Consider the following 16,649-nt stretch of genomic DNA (forward strand, 5'->3'; position numbering starts at 1 on the left):
TGCATGGGAAAAATGTAGCCTTTTATGAACACATTTCATGCAATTCTACTACACTTTATATGACTGGAGACATTAGCAGAATCTTTTTTTATGCAAATGACAGGGTAGCCTACTCTGCTGACACTGACAAACAGATCAATAAAAACAATGTTGTCAATATAATAGGCCTATGAGAAGGGGAGACACAAATACAATATGACGTCCACCTAAACTGGAGAAGGAAACCGCCCCCCCCCAAAAAAAAACAATCCCCCAAAAAGTAACACTGACCCAACAATGATAAATGGTGAATATGCGCAATCACCAGGGATGTTGCCAATGCTCTCCGCTGGTGCCAATAAGATAAGCTATATTGTTGTTCGCTCAATTAAGTTGAGAATTTTGATAACTAAAAAAAGACATTAGTATTTTCCTTGTCTTCTCTTTACAGCAATAACAATATGCTTCCCAAACTATATTTTCCTGCGAGAGTATTTTGAAATATTGCGATATGCCTGGCACCTCTACATTTCACAGACAGTCACAACTCAACAATCTGCCCAAATTGTGTGCGTTGCCTTTCCTTCAAACTGAAGGCAATGCGATTTAAAACAATACACTTTTTTTTTTAAAGAAACAAATGATCCACTGTGGCCAAATCATGCTTTAGTAGCCTATTTAGATTTATTTATGTAGATACATGAGTAGGCTAATTAGGCTATATAATTTTGGCAATTTAATTCAATTTACTTTGGGAATAACTTACCCTAGCCTTATGGATGCGCTGCCTATGCTTACATATTAAAAACTTAAACACCGTTTTTTTGTGGGGCATTCTAAATCAAAAATTATTCCACCCATAGGCTACACGAAAAGGCCACATTCAATTAAGAATAGTCTGATCTGATATTATCAAATGCTTGTCAAATTCTGAATGGGAGACTGATGAAGTGTGTGAAGCCTGCGAAAGAAACAGTGCAGAGCTCATGCCTTTCATGTAACTTTTTCAAATCATCATTAGAGTCGCATCATGCAGCCTGTATTAAAAAATCGAAACATGTAGCCCAATGTTTGCATCGCAACAAAAGTTGCATAAATAACTAAATTAAGCATATAGGATGACCTGTTTCTTTTAAGAAAAACACAGAAAAGTTGCATGTGCGCACTCCCTCGAAAATCGTTAGCTGAAAAAAATAGAAAGGATATTTTCTCCTACGTACAATTGTATTCTTCATACTATAAAATAATGCCACAGAATTCTAAGCAAATCTTGCCTGATAAATGAACAAGTGTAACCGACAGCAATATGGCATGGCTAGATCAGGGACTAACATAAGGCCAACTCAAGAGTATGCTATTCTGTTCTTCTGAAATAGACTACATTTTCTTCATATCACGTTTCTTTAGACCTGTCTAAAATAAACAAATGGATTTATTGTGATGGTGTAGGCTATATTAAATAGATTTATTAGACTTTTTAAAATGGAACATCTACAACGGTCGGCATCAGTAGCTTGTAAGCTGTGTGTGGAAGCTAATTAACAGTCAATTACCGTGAGACTGGCAGTTATTTGCATGACAATCACCAGCTGACCAAATTTCATGACCGCAACAGCCCTATGTAGGAATAACGAAAAATATGGATGTGAAAGCCTATTCCCCCTCAGAAACTAGAAAGATTTGGCATGGGTCCTGAGATCCTCAAAAGGTTCTACAGCTGCAACATCGAGAGCATCCTGACCGGTTGCATCACTGCCTGGTACGGCAATTGCTCGGCCTCCGACCGCAAGGCACAACAGAGGGTAGTGCGTACGGCCCAGTACATCACTGGGGCTAAGCTGCCTGCCATCCAGGACCTCTACACCAGGCGGTCAGAGGAAGGCCCTAAAAATTGTCAAAGACCCCAGCCACCCCAGTCATAGACTGTTCTCTCTGGTAACGCTTGCCATGCGGTAGTAGGCGTGTCAAGTCTAGGACAAAAAGGATTCTCAATAGTTTTTACCCCCAAGCCATTAGACTCCAAATGGCAACCGGAGTATTTGCATTTGCAGTATTTGCCCCAACCTTTATTTTAGGGTGATGCTACTCTCTGTTTATCATATATGCATAGTTACTTTAACTGTTGTGGCCAAAAATTGAGAATGACACAAATATTAATTTCCACAAAGTTTGCTGCTTCAGTGTCTTTAGATATTTTTGTCAGATGTGACTATGGAATACTGAAGTATAATTACAAGAATTTCATACGTGTCAAAGGCTTTTATTAACAATTACATGAAGTTGATGCAAAGAGTCAATATTTGCAGTGTTGACCCTTCTTTTTCAAGATCTCTGCAATCCACCCTGGCATGCTGTCAATTAACTTCTGGGCCACATCCTGACTGATGGCAGCCCATTCTTGCATTATCAATGCTTGGAGTTTGTCAGAATTTGTGGGTTTTTGTTTGTCCACCTGCCTCTTGAGGATTGACCACAAGTTCTCAATGGGATTAAGGTCTGGAGAGTTTCCTTGCCATGGACCCAAAATATCGATGTTTTGCTCCCCAAGCCACTTGGTTATCACTTGTGCCTTGTGGCAAGGTGCTCCATCATGCTGGAAAAGGCATTGCTCATTCCTAAACTGTTCCTGGATGGTTGGGAGAAGTTGCTCTCGGAGGATGTGTTGGTACCATTCTTTATTCATGGCTGTGTTCTTAGGCAAGATTGTGAGTGAGCCCACTCCCTTGGCTGAGAAATAACCCCACACATGAATGGTCTCAGGATGCTTTACTGTTGGCATGACACAGGACTGATGGTAGCGCTCACCTTGTCTTCTCCAGACAAGCTTTTTTTCAGATGCCCCAAACAATCAGAAAGGGGGTTCTTCGGAGAAAATGACTTTACCCGAGTCCTCAGCAGTCCAATCCCTGTACCTTTTGCAGAATATCAGTCTGTCCCTGATGTTTTTCCTGGAGAGAAGTGGCTTCTTTGCTGCCCTTCGTGACACCAGGCCATCCTCCAAAAGTCTTTGCCTCACTGTGGGTGCAGATGCACTCACACCTGCCTGCTGCCATTCCTGAGCAAGCTCTGTACTGGTGGTGCCCCGATCCCACAGCTGAATCAACTTTAGGAGACGGTCCTGGCGCTTGCTGGACTTTCTTTGGCACCCTGAAGCCTTCTTTCACAACATTTGAACCGCTCTCCTTGAAGTTCTTGATGATCCAATAAATGGTTGATTTAGGTGCAATCTTACTTGCAGCAATATCCTTGCCTGTGAAGACCTTTTTGTGCAAAGCAATGATGACGGCACGTGTTTCCTTGCAGGTAACCATGATCCTTTTGAAGCTTCCAGTATGTTATTCGAACTCAATCAGCATGACAGAGTGATCTCCAGCCTTGTCCTCGTCAATACTCACACCTGTGTTAACGAGAGAATCACTGATATGTCAGCTGGTCCTTTTGTGGCAGGGCTGAAATGCAGTGGAAATGTTTTTGGGGGGATTCAGTTCATATGCTTGGCGAAGAGGGACTTTGCAATTAATTGCAATTCATCTGATCACTCTTCATAACATTCTGGAGTATATGCAAATTGCCATCATACAAACTGAGGCAGCAGACTTTCTGAAAATTAATATTTGTATCAATCAAAACTTTTGGCCACGACTGTACATACTATCTCAATTGGCCCGACCAACCAGTGCTCCCGCACATTGGCTAACCGGGCTATCTGCATTGTGTCCCGCCACCCACCACCCCCTCTTTTACGCTACTGCTACTCTCTGTTCATCATATATGCAGTCACTTTAACCATATCTACATACTACCTCAATCAACCTGACTAACCCGCATCGGTATATAGCCTTGCTACCGTTATTTTCAACTGTCTTTTTAATGTTGTTTTATTTCTTTACTTACCTATTGTTCACCTAATACTTTTTTTGCACTAAGTAAGCATTTCACTGTAATGTTGTATTCAGCGCACGTGACAAATAAACTCTGATTTGATTTGAACATGTGTAGCTATTATTGTGAGTGTGTGATGAACTCCAAAAGACAGCAGAAAAGGAACAAACAGTACGAGAAGGGGTGGGATGGAATGAATGAATTAGTAAAATGCAACAAACACTTTCTTAGAGCTCCCTGGACCTCTAAAACACTATGTTAGTATCAATAGAATCCACATTCAGATTTAGAACATGACACACAAACATAACAGACCCCACGCACCTTATTCATCAGTCTCTCATCATCACCACCGTCATCATCACTGTCTCCCTGACTGAGAGCGGCAAAGATGTTCCCACCCTGAGACAACAAATACAATTTAAAAGTGGATTATAGTGTATTCTACCCCCAAAATGTAATAGAACGGAATGATCAAGACTGTAAAGACTGTCGATATAGTGATCAAGACTGTAAAGACTGGCGATATAGTGATCAAGACCGATGCATGCACAACATGCTCACCTTATTTCCCTTGCCTTTTCCAGGGGCCACAACTGGGATGAGAAAGAGTGAGCAAGAGAGAGAGGAAGAGAGAGAGTGAGCAAAGTTGATGAAAGGCTAGCTAGGCTATCAACACTGAACATTTCCAGCTTGAAATGTAGACATTTGTTTGACAGATTAAGCAGTCAACTTACCTTCCTCTTCCTCATCCTCGCTGGCTTGCACTGACAGCTTCTTTAGTTTCTCCATCATATCCTCGTCATCATCATCATCTCCCTCACCACTTCTACCTTTCCGCCGGTCTTTCTTTTTCTTCTGAGACCGATAGCAAAATAGATTAGAGAGGCATTATGGTTCATATGACACTACTAGGGCTAGGTATTAGCAGGGAGGGACCACATGATACATATCACAATTATATATATAGAAATATATATATATATATATATATATATAGATATAGAAATATATATATCTCACATATATATAAACACACACACGAAAAAGTATGTGAACCCTTTGTAATTACCTGGATTTCTGCATAAATTGGTCATCACATTTGATCTGATCTTCATCTTAAGTCACAACAACTTACAAACAGTGTGCTTACATTAATAACACAAATAATTTGATTTCTTGTCTATATTGAAAACATCATTTAAACATTCAGTGTAGGTTGGGAAAATTATGTGAACCCCTAGGCTAATGACTCCAAAAGCTAATTGGAGTCAGGAGTAGAGGTCGACCGAGTATGATTTTTCAACGCCGATACCGATTAATCGGCCGTTTTTTTGTTTATTTATTTGTAATAATGACAATTACAACAATAGTGAATGAACACTTATTTTAACTTAATATAATACATCAATAAAATCAATTTAGCCTCAAGTAAATAATGAAACATGTTCAATTTGGTTTAAATAATGCAAAAACAAAGTGTTGGAGAAGAAAGTTAAAGTGCAAAATGTGCCATGTAAAATGTGCGCCATGTAAGAAAGCTAACGCTTCAGTTCCTTGCTCAGAACATGAGAACATATGAAAGCTGGTGGTTCCTTTTAACATGAGTCTTCAATATTCCCAGGTAAGAAGTTTTAGGTTGTTGTTATTATAGGAATTATAGGACTATTTCCCTCTATACCATTTGTATTTCATTAACCTTTGACTATTAGATGTTCTTAGAGGCACTTTGTTATTGCCAGTGTAACAGTATAGCTTCCGTCTCTCTCCTCGCTCTTCCCTGGGCTCGAACCAGCAACACAACGACAACAGCCACCCTCGAAGCAGCGTTACCCATGCAGAGCAAGGAGAACAACTACTAGATGCTCAGAGCGAGTGACATTTGAAACGCTATTAGCGCGCGCTAACTAGCTAGCCATTTAACTTCGGTTACACCAGCCTCATCTCGGGAGTTGATAGGCTTGAAGTCATAAACAGCGCAATGCTTGACGCACAACGAAGAGCTGCTGGCAAAACGCACAAAAGTGCTGTTTGAATGACTGTTTACGCGCCTGCTTCTGCCTACCACCGCTCAGTCAGATACTTAGATACTTGTATGCTCAGTCAGATTATATGCAACGCAGGACACGCTAGATAATATCTAGTAATATCATCAACCATGTGTAGTTAACTAGTGATTATGATTGATTGTTTTTTATAAGATACGTTTAATGCTAGCTAGCAACTTACCTTGGCTTACTGCATTCGCGTAACAGGCAGTCTCCTTGAGGGGTGCAACGAGAGAGAGGCAGGTCGTTATTGCGTTGGACTAGTTAACTGTAAGGTTGCAAGATTGGATCCCCCGAGCTGACAAGGTGAAAATCTGACGTTCTGCCCCTGAATGAGGCAGTTAACCCAACATTTCTAGGCCGTCATTGAAAACAAGAATGTGTTCTTAACTGACTTGCCTAGTTAAATAAAGGTATAAATATATATATATATATATATATATATATATATATATATAAAAATTAAAAAAGTTTTAAAAAATGTAATAAATAAATAAATAAAATAATAAAAATGTAAAAAAATTCGGCAAATTGGCGCTCAAAAATACTGATTTCCGATTGTGATGAAAAGTTGAAATCGGCCCTAATTAATCGGCCATTCCGATTAATCGGTCAACCTCTAGTCAGGATACAGCTAACCTGGACTAAAATCTTTGAGACGAGATTGGAGATGTTGGTTAGGGCTGCCTTGCCCTACAGAAGAAATAAAAAAACACACCAAATTCGAGTTTGCTATTCACAAGAAGCATTGCCTGATGTGAACAATGCCTCGAACAAACGAGATCTCAGAAGACCTAAGTTTAATAGTTGTTGACTTGCATAAAGCTGGAAAGGGTTACAAAAGTTTCTCTAAAAGCCTTGACGTTCATCAGTCCACGGTAAGACCAATTGCCTATAAATGGAAAAAGTTCAGCACTGTTGCTACTCTCCCTAGGAATGGCCATCCTGCAAAGATGACTGCAAGAGCACAGCGCAGAATACTCAATGAAGTTAAGAAGAATCCTAGTGTGTCTGCTGAAGACTTGCAGAAATATATGGAACATGCCAACATCTCTGTAGACGTTTAGTGTTTTACGTATCGTACTCAAGAATGGTGTTCATGGGAGGACACCACGAAAGAAGTCACTGCTGTCCAAAAAAAATCTTTCTGCACATCTGAAGTTTGCAAAAGTACACCTGGATGTTCCACAGCGCTACTGGCAAAATATTCTGTGGACAGATGAAACTAAAGTTGAGTTGTTTGGAAGGAACACACAACAATATCTGGAGAAAAAAAAGGCATAGCACACCAGCATCAAAACCTAATCCCAACTGTAAAGTATTGTGGATGGAGCATCATGGTTTGGGGCTGCTTTGCTGCCTTAGGGCCTGGACAGCTTGCTATCATCGACGGAAAAATTCATTACCAAATTTATCAAGACATTTTGCAGGAAAAGGTAATGCTATCTGTCTGCCGATTGAAGCTCAACAGAAGTTGGGTGATGCAACAGGACAACGACCCAAAACACAGAAGTAAATCAGCAACAGAATGGCTTCAACAGAAGAAAATACACATTCTGGAGTGGCCCAGTCAGTCCTGACCTCAACCTGATTGAGATGCTGCGGCATGACCTCAAGAGAGAGGTTCACACCATACATCCCAAGAATATTGCTGAACTGAAACAGTTTTGTAAAGAGGAATGGTCCAAAATTCCTCCTGACTGTTGTGCAGGTCTGATCTGCAACTACAGAAAACGTTTGGTTGAGGTTATTGCTGCAAAATGTGTGTGTTGTTAGTTTAAGCAGACTGTGTTTGTCCATTGTTGTGACCTAGATGAATATCTCATTTTATTACCAATTTATGTAGAAATGCAGGTATTTCCAAAGGGTTAACATACATTTTCTTGCCACTGTATACACACACACACACACACACACACATTCAGAAAGTATTCAGACCCCTTTACTTTTTCCACATTGTGATGTTACAACCTTATTCTGAAATGGATTAAATAAAAGTTGCCCCTCATCAATCTACACACAATACCCCATAATGACCAAGCAAAAACAGGTATTTAGAAATGTTCGCACATTTACTTTATTTACATAAGTATTCAGGGCAAAAATTCCAAAAGGACAACCATCTCTCTGCAACACTCCACCAATCAGTGCTTTATGGTAGAGTGGCCAGACACTCAGTAAAAGGCACGACAGCCACATGACAGCACAAAGTACAGAGAGATCCTTGATGAAAACCTGCTCCGGGGCCTCCCAAATGGCACAGTGTTCTAAGACACTGCATCGAAGTGCTAGCTGTGCCACTAGAGATTCTGGGTTTGAGTCGAGGCTGTCGCAGCCGGCCACGACCGGGAGACCCATGGGGTGACGCACAATTGGCCCAGTGTCGTCCGGGTTAGGGGAGGGTTTGGCCGGCAGGGATGTCCTTGTCCCATCGCGCAGTAGCGACTCCTGTGGCGGGCCGGGCGCAGTGCATGCTTACATAATCGCCAGGTGTACTCTGTTTCCCTCCGACACATTTGTGTGGCTGGCTTCCGCGTTAAGCGGCATCGTGTTAAGAAGCAGTGCGGCTTGGATGGGTTGTGTTTCGGAGGACGCACGGCTCTCGACATTCGCCTCTTCTGAGTCCGTGTGGGAGTTGCAGCAATGGGACAAGACTAACTACCAAATCGATACCACGATTTGGTAGTTTTTTTTAAATAAAGAATTTACAAAAAAAGAACCTGCTCCAAATTGCTCAGGACCTCAAACTGGGGTGAAGGTTCACCTTTCAACAGCACAACGACCCTAAACACACAGCCAAGACAATGCAGGAGTGGCTTTGGGACAAGTCTCAATGTCCTTGAGTGGCCCAGCCAGGGACCGGACTTGAATCCGATCGAACATCTATGGAGAGACCTGAAAACAGCTGTGCAGCGACGCTCCCCTTCCAACCTGACAGAGCTTGAGAGGACATGCAGAGAAGATTGGGAAAAACTCTCCAAACAGAAGTGTGCCAAGCTTGTAGCGTCATACCCAAGAAGACTCAAGGCTGTAATAATTTCCAAAGGTGCATCAACAAAGTACTGAGTAAACGGTCTAAATACTTATGTAAATGGGATATTTAAGTTTATTTTGAATCAATTTGCAAAAATGTCTAAACCTGTTTTTGCTTTGTCATTATGGGGTATTGTGTGTAGATTGATGGGCACACACATCCCTGGGTCAATCCTCTTTTCAGTTCACTGCAGCTAGCGACTGGAACGAGCTGCAACCAAACCTCAAACTGGACAGTTTTATCCTAATCTCTTCATTCAAACACTCAATCATGGACACCCTTACTGACTGTTGTGGATGCTTTGTATGATGTATTTTTGTCTCTACCTTCTTGACCTTTGTGCTGTTGACTTTACCCAATAATGTTTGTACCATGTTTTGTGCTGCTACCATGTTGTTGTCATGTTGTGTTGCTCCCATGCTGTGATGTCATGTGTTGCTGTCTTTTGTTGTTGTCTTAGGTCTCTCTTGTTGTGATGTGTTTTGTCCTATATTTATATTTTATTTATTTTTAATCCCAGGCCCCCGTCCCCACAGGAGGCCGTTTGGTAGGCCGTCATTGTAAATAATAATTTGTTCTCAACTGACTTGCCTAGTTAAATAAAGGTTAAATAAATACAAAATAAATAGAATAGGGGGGAACACTTTAATACATTTTAGAATAAGGCTGTAACGTAACAAAATGTGGAAAAAGGTCAAGGGGTCTGAATACTTCCCGAATGCACTGTATGTATCATGGTTCTCTTTGCATTGTAGATTCGATACGGCAAGCTACCACTCTGGCTAGTAGTGGCTACATATAACCAACCTCCCCAAACGCTTCAAGCTCATCTACTGTCTTTCAAGAGAGCAAATTGGGTGGGAAGGGGAAAAAAAAAAAATTATGCAAAAGGTAGATTTATTCATGTCAATATATCCCAGGACATTGTGTTATTGATACAGCATTGCAAAAAGTATTAATCCACCTGAAAATAGCCTATATGATATCTATGTAGTAGTTAAGGAATAGAATTACCTGCTTTCCTTGCATCTCTTTCAGCACAATTTCATCCTCCTTCTCAGTTTTATTATCTGTGGCCAGCTCATCAAAGAACTGTGTGAGAACAATGTTCACACATTTTATTAAAATGTTCACATTGAAGATTACATTTTCTTTCTCGCCACATTCAATTAACTCAAAAATATCCACAAGAGGTATAACTACTCACACTCTTCTTCCCCTTTTTATCCTTCTTTCCTTTCTTTACTGATTTTTCTGAAGAGAGGGGAGATCAAATTTAGGTACAAAGGTGAGCAAGTTGGTCATCAACATACGGATCCACTGAATGACAAAAGAGAGTGGCCAAATGAGCCAGAAGGGAGGCAATGCCTTGTACAAGGGGAGCGTAGGGGTGGTACATTTTCAGAATGACTTTTGGCAACACAGCAGTTCTTCAAACAATGCATACTAGCTATGACCTAGCTACGTTATCCTTCATGACTTGAATTATGAATTAATAATTCATTAATAACTAGCTACGACCCCGAGTTTATTACTCTTCCTCAAACGACTCGTCACTATTTTAAATGTCGAGCTGTCTCTACTTGACTTCTCTACTTGACTTTCAAGTAGAGAACAAGGAATAATTTGTCTGACACAATTACATGGCATGTTGTGTTGCTACCATGCTGTTTTGCTGCCATGCTGTGTTGCTGCCATGCTGCGTTGTCGTCGTAGGGTCTCTCTTTATGTAGTGTTGTCTCTTGTCGTGATGTGTTTTGTCCTATATTTTTATTTAATTTGTTTATACTTTCAATCCCATCCCGCAGTAGGTATTTTGCCTTTTGGTAGGCCGTCATTGTAAATCAGACTTTGTTCTTAACTGACTTGCCTAGTAAAATAAAATAGCAAGCTGTTAACTAACGTAGCTTCCAGCTAGCTAGTTAACCATCACTAATGTCACACTATGTTGTCAAAATACAGCATATCGCATGGCAGCCAGGACAGTTACTTGTTAATCAAAGATCACTGACTGAGGCACATTAGCTAGCTAATAACGTTTTATCTTAGCTAACAGTCTATTGCAACGGCTGAAAAAGACTCAGTTGTAACCATTAGCTTAGTTGCTGGCAGCAATTAGATACCTGCCACCGCTGATGGTGCTACTGCTCCCTCTTCTCCTTCCCATTCTGCGTCTTCTTTCGCTTTCTTGGGCATTTTCTGCTATTTATTTATACGGATATTAACAGAAAACCAACGACTTTATCTTAAAAAAATAACTTGAACCCGGTGGTAAGAGTGGCTGTCAGAGAAGAGCAAGTGTTTTATCACAACACATGCGGTTTGAGATTTTTCCATTCGTTGACGTAGCGACAGGACCACTGAGTTTCAGTCGCCCTTTGACGTGTGAATAACGAGTAAAGCAATATTTCACAGCGCCACTGGTAGGCTTGTCTAAGAATTGTATGTAATCGCTTGCGAGCACAAACAAACGTTTTTAATAGTGAAATAATATTTTTTTGCACGCATAGGATAGGTCTTACAGAATTATATATTTTCTCACTATATGGCTTGAAAGTTTCATAAAAAATGTAGTCAAGAAAAAGACCTACAAAACAAATGTACAGCAGATTTCGATGTATTGCGATTATATATATATATATATATATATATATATATATATATATATACAAAATATTGCCTATGGTTTTATAACATTTATTGATAACGATTTATATCGATATATTCATTCTGAGTCTAATGAAAGGCACATTTTCCTCCAATCAGCGCTACGCAGGTGTATGACGTGTGGGTGTTCCTGCGCTCGCGTGTTGCTGGACAAGGACATCCGGAGATGGAATGACATTTGTGTAACGCTTGATAGCTTCCCATTTCGAAACATTACGTGGGATATCAAAGTAAAACACCTGACTTTGAGGATTATTGTCTTACTATCTGGTCATTGCTAAACAGACTAATCGCAGTTTCGATCCAATTCGCTTCTGACACAGCAGGTATGCATGTTACTGTTAGATAGCTAACGTTAGCTAACCCAGTATGCTAATCACGGGAGTGTGTTAACCATGGTGATCTAACTACTCGCATGTCAACTAACTAGGTAGCGAGCTAACGTTAGCTTGCGTTTTCTAACTAGATTGAGGGGTCCCAATATTCATAAATCAATTAATGTATTTCCATACATACCACCTTCAAAGTTGAAGCATGGTTCATTTTGTTTCTGGTCGTGCCGACAAGACTGTCACTCAAACCACCCGACGGTTGTAAATCAGCTGGATCTCATGTTATTTAAGTCTCCAATGGGGAATGGTACGTCATAATATTGTATATCATTGAAGCTACGAGAAGGAACTGTGCTTGGTGTATTCTGACTCTGTAATCATTAGTGAATATCGGTTGTGTAACCTAAGACTGCTTACGGTATATGTATCAAATCACGGTTCTAAAGTTGTAGAAGAAACAAAACGATATTCGCTTCTAGTTATAGGTGGTTGTCGAGTTCAAATGTAGCAAATGACAGTGCCTTATTGGAAGGGAAAGACGTCTAAGTAGCAATTATGATCTTGTTGTTTGCTGTTTACGCCACTAACTGTCATATGCTACTGGCATAGCTTTTTCGCGCTCCAAAATAGTTTAAGTAGAGTCAAATGAGGACTGACATGCTTCAAATCTGTTGCTCCTAGCACTCACAAGACAGTGTTTGTTGTGTTGTTTTCTTCATTCAGTTAAAAGTTGAATATTAGGTGTTCTAAAACTTTTGACCAGTAGTGTAGGTCATATAGGTCTTGATTTACAGCCTAGCATCCTACACATGAACTCACAACTGTTCCTTGAGTAGCCTACACATGCCCGCACCAGGCCATATGGACATATCATTGAGATGGCCTAACAATGACTGTTCACCCTCAACGGCCCACCCTAACCCTTTCTCTTTATCTAGATTTTTTATTTGGGATTGAGAGGGGACCAAGAAGATAAAGAGCTGGTCCTTCCTTGGGGTTGCTGTGGAATAATGCCCCTGGTGATTGGAGTTACACATACCCCCTGTTTGTGAATGGCTGCTTGTAGAGGGGGTGTCGCCTTGTGGGTGGGGTGTGTGAGGAGCCATGGCAAAAGGCAAAGGCAACAGTGCTGGAGTCTTGTTCAGGTATTGTCTTGACAGACAGGTCTACATTCATTAAATATTTAAATAAGAGCAAAGCTGGATCCAGATCTGGACCAGGCTATATAAGAGCACCTTATTGAAAATCTTTACTTGTCCCATGTGAATTTGCAGGCGATGGATGTGCAGTGGAGTGGACAGATCCAGTCGCTCAGCAGCACATCATGGGCCCTGGTTCCCCCAAACAGTCTGAGGTACCAGAACATCAAGCATCTGGCCCTGTCACACCATGCCAGCCAGGGCCAACCCCACAGCCAGAGGCCCCCGGACCTGGACGAGGACTGGGAAGAGACAGTAAGCCTGTGTGTGCTGGTGCAGCCTGGCCCTGGGGAGTGTGATGGCCAGCACACCCTGGTGGAGGTGCCTCTATTTGGGCAGACTAAACTAGGTGAACTCCTGGCTCCGGGAGGACTCAGTAGGCCCGTGGAGTTCCTCTTCCCCTTGACCACAGTGGACGGGAGCCAAGAGGATGACATCAGTGTTGGGACGACTAAGGTTCAGGCGGAAGGTTCCAAGACGATGATGAATGAGGGAGAGAAGGAAACAGAAATGAGGGAGAGAGGATCATTCCGGAGCCTGTTTGAGACAGAAGGATGTCCAGCTCCATTTATGAATGGATCTAGGTTCTACTGCTTCCACTGTCCTGGGATGGAGCCATTGCCTGGTTATGGGAACAAATCGGGCCATATGATTGGACTAGAGAAGGAGATTTCACTGTTGCTCCACACCTCTCTGTATAGTAGTTATGCAGAAAGAAAGACAGTCAAGGGGGGTCACAGCGACAGAAAGAGGGAGGACGAGGAGAAACTGGCATTGATGTATGAAAAGCTGAGAATTGAGGTAAGAGGGGTTTGTTAGGGGATGGCTGTTTGATGGCATACACTTCTATTTAGTTATTAGTATTAATGATCATTTGTTTGATTTGCAGCTTCCTAGTTTCTTTATGAAGAGTCATGACTACACCATGTACACAAATGATATCGAGTTCGTCAACTGTATTCTAAATGCCAAGACCAGGTAAATGCTACTTTCTGTCTACTTAGCAGTTTCCTTCCCGAACTGAAATGGAATTGACCCGAACCCTGATATTTATACATATGTAACTACATGCATATAAACCCCTATAGGTCTATATTATAATACAGCTATACTGTCTATCCTCTAGGGGCAGAGTTCTGTACCAGCTGAGCCTGTCTCTGTGGAGGCTGCTGTGTCTCTGTTACTATGCTGAGGCCCAGTTAGAGGTACTGAAACTGACCAAGCACCCAGAGGACAGGACCATCAAGGCCAGATGGAGTGTCAGAGGACTGCCCTTTCTCTCTCTGCTGCTGAGATTCTACCGCAAGGACAAAACTGACCTCTACAGGTACAGAAACCTGACTGGGATCTGTTTAACTTTACACAATGTTCAGACAGAAATGTATTGATTTAATTTGGTATTGTGTGGAACGGATAGTGCTTTTAGTCAATGTTCCTCTTCACTGTTAATTCTATGATCATTCATACTCTAATAAACACTGTCTTTCAACAGGTCATATGATGCGTTCTCTACCTTCTACCTTGGCCATGATGGACTCATACATTGTCACAAAGTGGAAAAAGTCAGTGGCCATGTGGTTTTCTGTCTCCTCTGACTCTGAAATAGAAATGCCTACAAATAGCTAAGAAATACCATCAGGTTTTGTGCCTTGCCTAAACTGATCACCTCAAACTTGCTGAGTATTGTTTTTCCGTCTTCCTCCAGGTGATGAAAGCCCAGCCGCCAATTCTGCCCGGGGTGACCACTCTGTTAGCGGGAGCCCTCGTGTCCCTGGGGGTCCAGGAGCACCGGCCAGCCCTCAACCTCATGCCCCCCATGCTCTCCTCCCGACAAGGCCGAGACTGAGAGATGGAGGAACGAGCATGTGTGTACCATGAGAAGTAACGGGGAGAGGGGGAGACAGGCAATCAGTGTAGAAAAAAGTTTCCCTATTCACCCGTACAATGCCTGCTCTGAAAATAACTATCCAAAACCGTTCCCTCTCTGGACTCACACAGCAATAGAATAGCAGCTACTACTTTAGTTGAAATGCAATCCAGGACTTCAGTTTATCCAGTAAGTCAAGTCGATACCTTCAGTCAGTTCCTTGTTAACGCACAAACGATTGCACAGCGCTTGTGTGATGTTGAACCACCTTCTGGGCCTATACGCTCACACTACATAGTCTGCTAAATGGCATATATTATTGGACAAACCTATTTTCACTGCATTACATGAAGCCTTTGCTTTTTTTTTAAAGCATCGTTTAAAAACAATTCATGCCGGATTAATATTTAAGTTAGACTGATTTCATTAATGAATCAATTTCTGTTGTGTGCCTGGGAACTGGGCACACATTTGTCACTGGTTTCCTTTGAATAGTTTTCACTGGTGAACGCGTTGATGTAACAGTTGGCACACAGCCCAAGGAACCCCGTATTGAGGCAAGACCACATTCTATATAGCCAGTTGGCCTAACAGACCCTATGATCAGTGTACCGTCATTGAATAGGTTGCTTTATGCCATATGAATGCACGATGTCAATCTCATTGAGACGTAACTTTCACAAACAACCCCATCCTACCCTGGTTAAAATGCTAATGGTCCTTCCGTGTTGATTGCTAACTGGCTGTGAGGGACAGGCGAGGCAGCTGCGTTGGACCTGACCTCAGCACAGTTGCATGACAGGACTCTGGATTCAGGTTTCTAAAAATGTGAAGTTGTCAGTTCGGTACTGACACTATTTTCTGATGGAAAACAAGTGGCACCTGAACACTTGATTGGAATGACAGTTTACTTTCAGTTGCATGGTTAAATAGAAAAGTAATAATTGTAGAATAGAGTATCTGTACATGTCAATGCAACTCAATCTTCCTCCATCATTGTTACAGTATGCTTCACTCAACATGTGTTCTCAAACTAGGTGACAGCATGCCACATGTTAGCTCTAGCACTACCATTAATACTCTAACATTTACTTGAAGGGGGCATACATAACCTGTTGAATGATACTTGTAAAGGTGTTATGACTTCAGAAAAAAAATACGATTTAATTCAATCGTTCTTACCTAGTGCAGTGTTGCTACTTTAGGATTTAACCCACAGCTGGTGTGAAACCTGGCTGTCTGTGAATAAAACAAACCACTGATGTGTACCTACTGCTGTCCTTGACTGATTCCTATATCCTACCAAATAGTAGCACTTTAACACTGCCAGACAAATTCAATCTTATTTAAATATCAGCAAGATAAGCATTTCAGAAAGATCCGAATGGTCAGTCATTTTTTTAATCAACCATTTAACAAGGTTTCTCTTTGTCATGGTCCTGATTATGGCAGTTATGACGGTTAAACAACCATTGAGCTCCGTATTCACAAAACAGCTAGATGACATGACAATCACCCTTAACATCCAAAACGCTAACATCCTATTTTGAAAGTAAATAGGTAATCATATAGCCTGGTTACACCAGACTGAATACTACACTCACCATTGTTTTACATAAGCACAGTTCAGTCTGGTTTAAA

The 16,649-nt window shown here is 41.4% G+C and overlaps 2 protein-coding genes across 13 annotated transcripts in view; one reads left to right on the forward strand and one right to left on the reverse strand.

Moving 5' to 3' along the window:
- The window catches only part of LOC139373615 (ATP-binding cassette sub-family F member 1-like), a 33,907-nt gene extending 21,666 nt beyond the window's left edge, over nt 1-12,241 (reverse strand). For 2 of the 10 annotated variants that reach the window (XM_071114325.1, XM_071114321.1), the window contains exons 1-7: nt 11,067-11,306; nt 10,151-10,197; nt 9,958-10,035; nt 9,751-9,780; nt 4,599-4,719; nt 4,426-4,457; nt 4,186-4,263 (exon numbers count right to left, since the gene is read on the reverse strand). In XM_071114325.1, coding sequence (XP_070970426.1) covers nt 4,186-4,263; nt 4,426-4,457; nt 4,599-4,719; nt 9,751-9,780; nt 9,958-10,035; nt 10,151-10,197; nt 11,067-11,139 — 459 coding nt within the window. In that variant the 5' untranslated portion in view covers nt 11,140-11,306. Of the gene's footprint in view, nt 1-4,185; nt 4,264-4,425; nt 4,458-4,598; nt 4,720-9,750; nt 9,781-9,957; nt 10,036-10,150; nt 10,198-11,066; nt 11,331-12,126 lie in introns of those variants that run through there. The other 8 variants (XM_071114326.1, XM_071114323.1, XM_071114327.1 and 5 more) reach the window with 6 other exon arrangements.
- On the forward strand, nt 11,729-16,276 carry LOC139373617 (uncharacterized). Of its 3 annotated transcripts, none has more exons than XM_071114333.1 (7): nt 11,729-11,840; nt 12,881-13,087; nt 13,217-13,942; nt 14,031-14,119; nt 14,268-14,468; nt 14,634-14,703; nt 14,847-16,276. In XM_071114333.1, exons 2-7 carry the CDS (start codon nt 12,995-12,997, stop codon nt 14,985-14,987), a joined length of 1,320 nt encoding a protein of 439 aa, XP_070970434.1. In that variant the 5' UTR covers nt 11,729-11,840; nt 12,881-12,994; the 3' UTR covers nt 14,988-16,276. The 3 variants fall into 3 exon arrangements, with proteins under 3 accessions (XP_070970434.1, XP_070970433.1, XP_070970435.1); XM_071114332.1 differs by having other exon boundaries at nt 11,743-11,936; XM_071114334.1 differs by having other exon boundaries at nt 11,756-12,249.
- Nucleotides 16,277-16,649: the final 373 nt, after the last annotated feature.

Source organism: Oncorhynchus clarkii, chromosome 18 (genome assembly GCF_045791955.1).
Source record: "Oncorhynchus clarkii lewisi isolate Uvic-CL-2024 chromosome 18, UVic_Ocla_1.0, whole genome shotgun sequence".
NCBI lineage: Eukaryota > Metazoa > Chordata > Actinopteri > Salmoniformes > Salmonidae > Oncorhynchus > Oncorhynchus clarkii.